Here is a 10432-nt window from a genome sequence, read left to right as displayed (position 1 = left end):
CTCTGACATTTACAATTTTTCTGTGAATCACAACATGAGACTAAACCCAATTAAATGTAAACAGATGTTAATGAACTTTATGTTATCCTAACTTTACTCTAAGACCATTAGTTGTAACAACAACGGTATAGAACGTGTATCGACTTACAAGATTCTAGGAGTATTTATCGATAGCGACCTTAAGTGGAATAGTAATGTTGAATACATTATAAAAAAGCTTGCAAGTTTTCAAGTTTTTAAGTTTTCATTGTATTATAACTCGTTAATTCAGTAAGTTACTACAAGAGCGTTTAATAAACTGTTATTATCATTATAATATTACCTGTACAATATTACATTATGCAACGTAGAATTACGTAACATTCGGCGGCATCTGGCAAAGTTTGTAAGGAATCCTCTGCCCTAAATAAGGGGTTCGCTTGAGATCATTTTAATAAGTTTTAAAAATAACTGACAGCGGTAGCTCACCGGAAACGCTTAAAAATGAGGTAAAACGCACGCGGGCGTTGAAGGCTTTCTTAGTTCGTTTCTTTTCTTTTTTAACTCTTTGTCTGAATTTACTGTTAAAACTGTCAACGATAGAGAACAATTGCAAGAAAGAAAAGGGAACCCTTCCTCAAAAGCGTGTTACGTAAGCGACAATCGCTTATGTCACAACCTGATTATCTCTCTTAGGCAGATAATTATCGAAATCTTTCGATACCTAGGAGCAACTTAAGTCTATAGTTACATAACAGATTAGCCTTGAAACTTACTCTGCCAGTCTTGCAGGCCAGAACTGTGGAATCGCTCGGTTCCACGGGGTTCCATTTCGGAAAAAGAAAAAAAAAACAGTCTGTCATACTCCTTTAATTACATTATGAACTGATGCTAGGTATATTTAGAGTCTGTTAAGCCATATTGAATTCTTCGTGCTTTGTTAGGTCGTTATGAGAACAGGTCACGTACAACGTTGTTATTTTCGGCAAAAATAATTCCCAAGGCCAAAATGGGCGGACAGTCAAGCTTAAAAGATTACACGAACTGTCGGAAAAGGGTATAAATTTGTGTACACTTTATCCGGCGCGTGAGACATATAATTGATCATTGTCTTTTTGGGTTGAGTGGCACTGTATAAATTTGGCAAACCAGGGAGGCTCGCCATCAGTTTGGTACAGTTGCAGGACATACCTCTTAGGCGGTAACAGTGCTCGTTGCTCGACTTTGTGAAGCAGATTTTAAGATGTCTCATTCAAAATATGTAAGTGAATTGCAGTTTACATGGCTAACAGAATAGGCGGGTTAAGTGCCTCTCCAGAAAATCTTTTTCTCCTGACGGTTTTTGATAATGTTCTTCCAATATTCAGGTTTTAGCTGATACCATGAAGATGACATGGCTTATGGAGGGCTGTGTAAATGGTCATGCGTTCACCATCGAAGGAGAAGGCACCGGCAAACCTTACGAGTAAGTTTATGTCAAATAACGATCAACCTGTAAATTGTCCTTTTGCGTGGATGCATTGCTGATCTAACCAAAGCAAATTTGGTTATTTCAGTTATGTTTCATGCGGTCGTTTGTGTCATCTGGCTATGGCTGTCTTGGGAAAAGGGGTTTATAAATCCAAACTTCATATAGTAGTTCGTCCAGAAGTCATTGTACGCAAGTCACTTATGTGATGAAAACGCACCAAAATAGTCATATGCTAGTGATTTCGTTAATGAAAGACCACAATATCGAAAATCCTCTCCATCTGAATATTTCAGAGGCAAACAAACGGGAACATTCCGTGTTACAAAGGGCGGACCCCTTCCATTTGCAGTTGACATAGTGGCACCGACCTTGAAGTATGGACTCAAATGTTTTATGAAGTATCCTGCTGGTATTCCTGACTATTTTAAGCAAGCTTTTCCCGAGGGTCTAACATACGACAGGAAATTAACATTTGAAGATGGAGGGAGTGCCACGGCCACCGTGGAAATGAGGTGAGTAATTACTTACTATTTAACTGTTAATCAGCTTTTTTAACTTGCAGATTTGACAAAGATCTTTGAGTTATCGAAAACAACAACACTACACAAAGATTTGGGCTCGATGTGAAAAAGTGAAAATTCACGACGGATTTCCATGATGAAGATCATCATGGAAGCATCAAAAGTGCAGTAATACGGCAAACCGCTTGCTTTTCAAAAATTAATTAGGCAACACTCAGTTTGTACAAATTGACCTAATTTTTTTACATTCGTCACTTTCTTCCTTTTAGGCTAATTTTTCTTTCAAAATAGTAATCTAACCTGTTGATTTAGAGGTTTTTATTCCATTAAAATCTTTTTACCTCGTAAGGTGGATTCAAAATGTATGTTTTATTCATTTTGCGTTCTGAAATGCTTCCTACTTTGACAGCCTCAAAGGCAACACTCTTGTTCACAAGACCAATTTCCAAGGAGGCAACTTTCCCATCGACGGGCCTGTCATGCAAAACAAGACGCTTGGTTGGGAACCAACCTCGGAGAAAATGACTCCTTGTGATGGAACAATCAAGGGAGACACTATCATGTACCTTTTGGTCGAAGGAGGGAAAATGCTGAAATGTCAATATGAAAACAACTACAGGTAATTACGTTGGCTTCGACTACTGTGTACAGACTTGTATCTGACTTGATCTTAATGGGTTTCCCTCTCGAGTCCCCAAGAAGGCACCAACTGTTATGTAACTTTGCAGTATAAATTCAGTACAGTTTACCGTCATCAGTAGTTGAACTTGACTCAATTAATGCTTTTGAGAAAGCTCTTAAATCAACATTTTTTAACTAGGCCTATGACTAAAAATTAAATTATTCTATGTATTATACATTATTCAGTTATAATCTTAAACAAAATAGTTATCTTAGATATGTCTTCTTTATTTAGATTTTATATTTATATAGATATATGCCTGTATGTAAAATGTATCAGTATGTATATGTATATTGCATAGTATTAAATTTTTATATCTGGGGTATAGTTTACAATGAGGATTAAGTTCCTCCCTTCTATAACCCTTTTTTAATAATAATATGTTATATCTTATTATTTAAATAAAGTTGTTATATATATTATGAAATTACGTACTAAGAAGCGGCCAACATAACTCATATATTCAGAAGCAGTGCACCCGACAGTTTAGAGTCACCTCCGAGGTTTGCACGTTTCTTCATTTGTCAAATTCGCTTAAATTTCCGAATTTTGTGATCATAACTTTTCAACAGCATCGGATTACAAAACTGCAAAGCTGGATAAAGGTCCATTTGTGGACATTTCTCTGAAATTATTCTGATCGCTTACGATCATGATTACAACTCGAACGCGCTGTTTGGAAACTGTCTTCATCTTTGTGGTTACCAGGGCGTCGGAATAGATGACTCAATATCTATACTTTCTATTTCAGCGAGAAATCACGGATCATTCTTGATTTTTCCTCCAGGGCCAAGAAAGTGATACACGAGATGCCACCGAGCCATTTTGTGGATCTTCGTCTTGTAAAAACCAACCTTGATAAGGAAGGTTTGAAGTTCCAACTAGAAGAACATGCCGTGGCAAGAGTCCTCGAGGTTTGAGGATCACTGGGTTTGTCAGTATCAGTGTGAGTCTCTCTTGCATAAAAACATGAGATGAATAAAGAAGAGCGTTTTCAACCTCAATTGTTTGTCGGTTTTACATGTCTTTAAACTTTCGATTGATTATGAGGAGTTATGAAAGGAAACGAACCAAATCCCTGCTTTTATTATTCGTTGCTTGCAGAGAGTGCGTAAAGTTCGCTTCACAGTTGTCAAGGCCCAAATTTTTCCTACATTGACCTATGATGATTACGTAATTTTGATTTCAACTTTATTAATCATTCAAATCTGAAAGAAGATAATTGAGAATTGGTGTCAAAAAGAAAATTGCAGCTCAGCTATCCCAGAAAACACTTCACATTTCGACCTCCAAACACTTTCCTAAGAAAAAATAATGTGAGTTCAAGAAACTTAAAACTTCCTACACGTAAACACTAAATTGATTCATGTAGTTCTCCATGAATAAACTCTGCCCTTACTGGACTTATTGAGCGAGATGACCTGCATTGTTGAGCCAAGAATCGTATCACCTCAATAAAGTCAATTCACAAATTCCTCGCTTTGGCCAATAAGATTTTAAAATTTCGAACAAGACAAAAACCTCGAGTATGAAATATAGGATATTACATGGCCGCACGGAGATAAGAAATTTGTCTTCCAGTCTTATTGCACGAGTATGCGAACATGTTTTCTGAAACTCATTAATAATGCATAAGGCCTCATTTGAGTCACATGGATACTCCTTGATACCCGGTAAAGAACAGATCCAAACACGCGTGATTAGATATCCAAACTCACGTGTTAGGATATCCAAACACGTGGGTTTGGAAATCAATTTCCAAAAGAATGCAGTCCTTGAACAAATGTTTATTGACTTCCAGGATAAGAATAATCATTCTTTGCAGTTGACATTAACGTTTACATTGCAATCCAAGAACATTCCAGAATTCAGCTGATCAAACATTCCACGCACACTGCTTTCACCTTCCAAAAGTTCACTGCTAGTACTCGCGGTTTCCATTACACTACTAGAAGTGCAAGGTCCAAGTAGTTTAGACACTTTAAGATAGTGTCTGTAAGAGCGGTCCGGTCGATTTTTCTTGAGACACGGATTTCGCTCATTTCTTGTGTTTTATAAGACATTCATGTACCTATACTAAAACCACAGTCCGTTCGAACGGATCTCTGTATTTTTCACAGTTTTACGGAAATTAAATTTCACTCGAGAGAGGCTTGTCGTGACACTTTTCAAGACTTTAATTTAAGACAACTTTGGAGGAAAATTTACAAAAAACTACGGAACTCTTAAAGAAACAAATACCACAGCCATGTATATTAACTCTATCTTATCTATCGAGGCGACTTTCGTGAACATCACGTTTCAGCCAAGCAAACAGGAAGACTTGAATGACACCTTTGACACCTTATCTGTTCACTTAAGTCACACACGCGAAAACCGATCAGATTCAAGGTAAATTTTTGAAAAAGCGAGGCGTTCTTAACTGATCCAACTAGCATACTGAAGCAGTGTACTCGAATGTTGAAAGTCGCCTCCGAGATTTACTTGTTCTTTCATTGGCCTAAATTCGCTAAAATTTCCGAATTTTGTGATCATTAATTTTCAGTAGCATGGGATTACATAATTTCCAAGCTTGATAAAGCTCCAGTTGTGGAAACTTCTCAGATTTTATTTTGATCGCTTACAATCATGATTTCAGCTTGAACGCACTGTTTAGAAACTGTTACCTGGGCTTAGAACATAAGTAGAAGACTCAATATCTACACATCTCATTTCAACGAGAAAATCACGGATCGTTCTTAATTTTTATTATCACACAGCCATTTTGTGGATCTCCGCCTCGTCAAGACCAACCACGATAGGGAAGGTTTGAAGTTTAACCGCAAGAAAATGCCGTGGCAGGAATCTTAGAAGTTTGAGGAGTACAAAGGAATCATAACCATTGTGAATTGTCAATATCGACATGACTACCGCACGTACGTGAGGCGAGTACAGAGCACCATTTCAACCTTAATTGAGTGTTGGTTTTGTGTAGTTATTAATTTTATTTTATTTCTGGTCAGGGCTCCCCACAGTTTAGCTTCTGTTCTGTTGTCTTTTGGCTATATTTCTGTCATTTCAAAAGGGAGGAAAACATTCGCCTTTAAAACCTACCCGAACAGAACATATTGTCAAATGGAAACGCGAGGGCGTTTGTTTGTGAGAGGTTTGAGTAAAGACAGATGATCTCGATTTTTGAGGCAAGAACAACTGAACAAACTAAAAATAATTTTTTTAATAGAAAAGAATAGCAATTTTTATTTAAGTTTTTTAAAAACATAATTATTAACTTTTCCGTTGCATTTTCGTTCTAATAGCCAGGAAAATGCTACGAAGCTATATTTAAATATTTCAGTTACATAATACTACACGGAATAAAATTATATAACATGGGGCGGGATCCGTTTTTTCACACCTTTACAGAATACTAAAAACCAGGAAAACGCTATGGACCTATATTTAAATATTTCTATGAGAAAAAAACAAGGCAAAATATACATCGCGTACTTGATTGAAAGGTTTGGTTTAGTCTCCTACAGTTACATAATAGTACACGGAGTAAAATTATATAACATGGGGCGGGATCCGTTTTTTCACACCTTTAATTCTTTTTAATAGCAAAAAATTTAAAATTTAAAATCATACTCATCAGTTTGTTGCTTTGCTAAATTCTTTTTAGAATTTACAATTGAATGTGTCAGTGAGTCAAATTAAACAAGTGCTCGATAGAAAAAAAAAACATTTTCTCTCAGATAAACTGAGCGAGAATTATATTTCTTGCGGCATCTTAATTACTTTTGCCTAAAGTCTTTAAATTGTCTGTCATATGTACTACACTCAACGCACATTTTGGCTCGATATAAGTAAAAATGCGAAAATTTATCGCCGATATTCATGTTTATATGGTAAACTGTTGATTGGATGTTTTTTTTTCCATTTTGATCTTGTCACCTCGTTCGGTGGCCTTATAGTGTATATTTCACTCATTTTGTGTACTGAAATGGTTTGTACTTTGAAAGCCTCAAAGGCAACACTCTCGCGCGTATGACCAATCTTTTTCACTGACGGGCCTGTCGTGAAAAACAGGGAACTTATCGACTCGAAGATGTTCGTAATCAATAATAGTCCTGAAACTCTCTGTACTTCTTCGTAACGAAATAAATTGTTGTTTAATTGGAGAAATACGAATTTCACCTTTGAAGTTGAATGGTAAAGACAAAGAAAGGAGTCTACCAAAATTACCAACGTTAGATATACTTCGGTCTGCGAGGTTACTAGGGCGTCAAAGTAGATGACTCAATTCTCTCAGTTGACCTCTCATTTTAGCGAGATAATCGCAGGTCCTACTTGATTTTTTCCCTGGGGCCATTTTGTGGATCTCCGCCTCGTCAGACAACCTTGATAAGGAAGGTTTGAAGTTTCAAGTTCAGAAGAACATGCTGTTGTAAGAATCCTCGAAGTTTGAGAATTTCAAGGGGATCACTGCTATTGTGAATTTTCAAAATCGCATGAACAACAACGTGAGGTGAATTAAGTACAGCATTTTAAATCTCAATTGAAAGTTGGTTTTGTGCATTTATGAACTTTCGACTGATTTCAAGGAATTATGATGCCAGAAAGAAAATTCCAGCTCAGCTATCCCAGAAAACACTTTTCGACCTCCAGACACTTTCCCAAGAAAAAAATAATATGAGTTCAAGAAATTTAAAACTTCCTACATGAAAACAATAAATTGATTCGTGAAGCTCTCCATGAATAAACTCTTCCCTCGTTGGACTAATTGAGCGGGATGACCTCCATTGTTGAGCCAAGATTGGTATCACCTTAATAACGTCAATTTACAAATTCCCTGCTTCGGCCAATAATATTCATGTCACGTATTGACTTGTCAAGACTGTTCCTTCTCCCAGTCCTTGATATAAAAAGCGCTGTTTTCCATAATTGCGCCTAACTCGCGGTAAGTAAAAATTGGATTTGCCACGAGTACTATAAGAATGGATGTCACTGATTAGCTTTGTATCAAACTTAAAATCTATAATGCCAATTACATATTTATAAACGAAGACACAGCAGTGAAATAACCTAAGTTTAAAAAGTGTTGGCCAACAAAGTTCTTCTAATGCCTCTGCACAAGCAGTGTTCATTACTGCGAAGTTCGCTTTCATATTCACGTCTTTCTCCGCAGTTCAAAGATATTACTTTCCAATATTGACAGTCGTTTATTCACCACTTCACGGGTTTATTTTGATCCAACATAATGAACAGTCCCCAGCTGGCATGTTAGCTCAGTTGGTAGAGCACTGCACTGGTATCGCAAAAGGTCATGGGTTCAAATCCACTATAGACCTGAATTTTTTCAGGCCCTATGTACACTACTGTTCAAGAAGTGTTTACTACTGCTAAGATCGGTTTCACATTCACGTCTTTATCCGTAGTTCAAATATATGCCTTAACTTTAGTAATCATTGCTTACTGGTGTCTTGCCTGTATTAAGGATCTCGAGGTAGCTGCCTTTTGGGTAAGTTAATTGCAAGACACACTGAAAGATATATCGGTTTGTTCAGTTTTTGTTGATATTTTATAAACTAAAAAACAGAGTCCCTAGTGCTAAAACAGTTAGCAATGAACCATTGCAAAGATGTGGAGAGTACTAGAAGTTCACAAGGCTACAGAGGAAATCCGATTAAATTATAGACGAACTGGAACGCATGGGAGTAGAACAGGATTGGTGTAAAGAAGTTGGCAAGAGGCTTCAGGAGAGCAAGTTGTATTTCAAGACCACATACTGTAATCATTGCACAAAGGATGATAGCAAATGTGCCGATCACTGTAGGGTCTTTGCACTGAGCTATGCTGTTGACGCTGACTTTCATAGAGTATGCAGTCACAACGCTGTGACTGTATACTTTCTGAAAGTCAGTGTTATCAGCCACAAGGGGAGGTGTGTGGATTGTGAGAAGCTGGAGAGTGTTCTTGAAGTAGTAAGAGGTGCTACCTCTGGGTACACAATGCAGTTGCAGTTCTTTGAAGTGAGATGGAGTATTTGTAATAGTTGACTGGGCAATGAAACTCATAGCGATGAAGTTCTGGGAAAAGCAAGCAGAATGGTTTACCTAGAGGGGAATCAATTGGTATGTGAATAGCGTTGTTGTAAGACAGGAGGAAAGCCTAGAAGTAACCTGCTACGTATACCTTCTTAACTGCTGTAAAGAAGACTGGTTTTCAGTGCTTTCGGTCCTTGAAAATTTCTTTGTCACCATGAAGTTACAAAATTTAGGAATAAAAAAGCCCTTTCTAAGAGGTTGCAGCAGGTTGCTATCAGAACAGCACGCTGGTATCATTCCTACGAGAGCTCGGACATCGCAAGGGAATCGAACTCGTGAGGTACGATCACTCTGAGCCGCAGGCTGGAAAAGATATGTGTGACAGGATTCTGTGTCCGTCGATAGCGTCAAGAGATACTGCAACGGAGGCCATGCTGTTGTTTCTGCCAAAGAATGCATACCGCATTGAGAGAGAGACAGGTCAGGGGAACGACGGCGTCAGTGTGCATAGTCCAGGAACTTGTTCACAAGACCAATTTCCAAGGAGGCAACTTTCCCATTGGCTCTGAACCAACCTCGGAGAAAATGACTCCTTGTGATGGAATGATCAAGGGAGATACTATCATGTACCTTTTGGTCGAAGGAGGGAAAATGCTGAAATGTCGATATGAAAACAATTACAGGTAATTACAATGGCTTCGACTGCTATGTACAGACAAGTACACATATATTCAGGAGCAGTGCAACCGAACGTTTAAGTCACCTCAGAGGTTTGCTCATGTTTTCTTCGCCAAATTCGCTCAAGTTTCCGAATTTTGTGATCATAACTTTTCAACAGATTAACTGCACACCTACATAAAGCTCCAGTTGTGCACATTTCTCTGAATTTATTTTGATCGCTTAAGATCATAAGTACAACTCGAACGCACTGTTCGGAAACTGTCTTCATCTTTGAGGTTACCAGAGCGTCGAAGTAGATGACGTAATAATTAAACTTCTCAATTCAGCAAGAACTCACGGAACATTCTTGTTTTTTTTTTTCTTCCGCCAGAGCTAAGAAGGTGATATACAAGATGCCACCGAGCCATTTTGTGGATCTCCGCCTTGTCAGAACCAACCTGGATAAAGAAGGTTTGAAGTTTCAACTGGAAGAACATGCTGTGGCAGGAATCCTCGAAGCTTGAGTATTACAGGAGAGTCACTGTTATTGTGAATTTCAACATTGCTTGTACAACAACATAAGATGAATAAAGAAGAATTTTTTTCAATCTCAAATGTAGGTCGGTTTTCCATGTTTTCTCGACTGATTATGAGGAGTTATGAAAGGGAAAGAACCAAATTCCTGCCGTTATTATTCGTTGCTTGCAGAAAGTGCGTAAAGTTCGCTTCACAGTTGTCAAGGTCCGAATTTTTCCTACACTGACCTATGGTGATTACATAATTTTGATTTCAACTTTATAAATCATTTTACTTTTCGACCTCCTGACACTTTCCCAAGAAAAGATAATATGAGGTCAAGGAACTTAAAACTACCTACCCGTAAACACTAAATTGATTCATGTAGCTCTCCATGAATAAACTCTCCCTTCGTTGGATTAATTGTGTGGGATGACCTCCATCGTTGAGCCAAGATTCGTAACACCTTAATAAAGTCAATTCACAAAATTCCCCGCTTCAGCCAATAAGATTTTAGAATTTTGAACAAGACAAAAACCTTGGGTATGAAATAAAGGATATTACATGGCCGCACAGAGAT

The 10432-nt window shown here is 37.7% G+C and overlaps 2 protein-coding genes across 2 annotated transcripts; both read left to right on the top strand.

Annotated features, from left to right (window-relative positions):
* Positions 1-990: 990 nt before the first annotated feature.
* LOC149051131 (GFP-like fluorescent chromoprotein amFP486) lies at positions 991-3657 on the top strand. Its single transcript, XM_089196058.1, has 5 exons — positions 991-1240; positions 1347-1444; positions 1744-1962; positions 2381-2590; positions 3441-3657. The coding sequence occupies exons 1-5, from the start codon at positions 1223-1225 to the stop codon at positions 3571-3573; spliced, it is 678 nt and encodes a 225-aa protein (XP_089052184.1). The 5' UTR covers positions 991-1222; the 3' UTR covers positions 3574-3657.
* A 4571-nt stretch (positions 3658-8228) lies between these two features.
* Positions 8229-9973, top strand: LOC149051130 (GFP-like fluorescent chromoprotein amFP486). Its single transcript, XM_089196060.1, has 2 exons — positions 8229-9359; positions 9728-9973. Exons 1-2 carry the CDS (start codon positions 9130-9132, stop codon positions 9858-9860), a joined length of 363 nt encoding a protein of 120 aa, XP_089052186.1. The 5' UTR covers positions 8229-9129; the 3' UTR covers positions 9861-9973.
* Positions 9974-10432: the final 459 nt, after the last annotated feature.

The sequence above is a fragment of the Pocillopora damicornis genome, chromosome 2 (assembly GCF_964200805.1).
Source record: "Pocillopora damicornis chromosome 2, jaPocDami1.2, whole genome shotgun sequence".
Classification (NCBI taxonomy): domain Eukaryota; kingdom Metazoa; phylum Cnidaria; class Anthozoa; order Scleractinia; family Pocilloporidae; genus Pocillopora; species Pocillopora damicornis.
Note: the sequence above shows the minus strand (reverse complement) of the source record. Positions and strands in the feature narration are given on the sequence as shown.

Coding starts and splice junctions, on each gene's coding strand:
- LOC149051131 (XM_089196058.1), top strand. Junction 1,445..1,743: donor GGCACCGGCAAACCTTACGA/GTAAGTTTATGT, acceptor TGAATATTTCAG/AGGCAAACAAACGGGAACAT. Junction 2,591..3,440: donor CAATATGAAAACAACTACAG/GTAATTACGTTG, acceptor TTTTTCCTCCAG/GGCCAAGAAAGTGATACACG.
- LOC149051130 (XM_089196060.1), top strand. CDS start 9,130: ATGCATACCGCATTGAGAGAGAGACAGGTCAGGGGAACGACGGCGTCA. Junction 9,360..9,727: donor CGATATGAAAACAATTACAG/GTAATTACAATG, acceptor TTCTTCCGCCAG/AGCTAAGAAGGTGATATACA.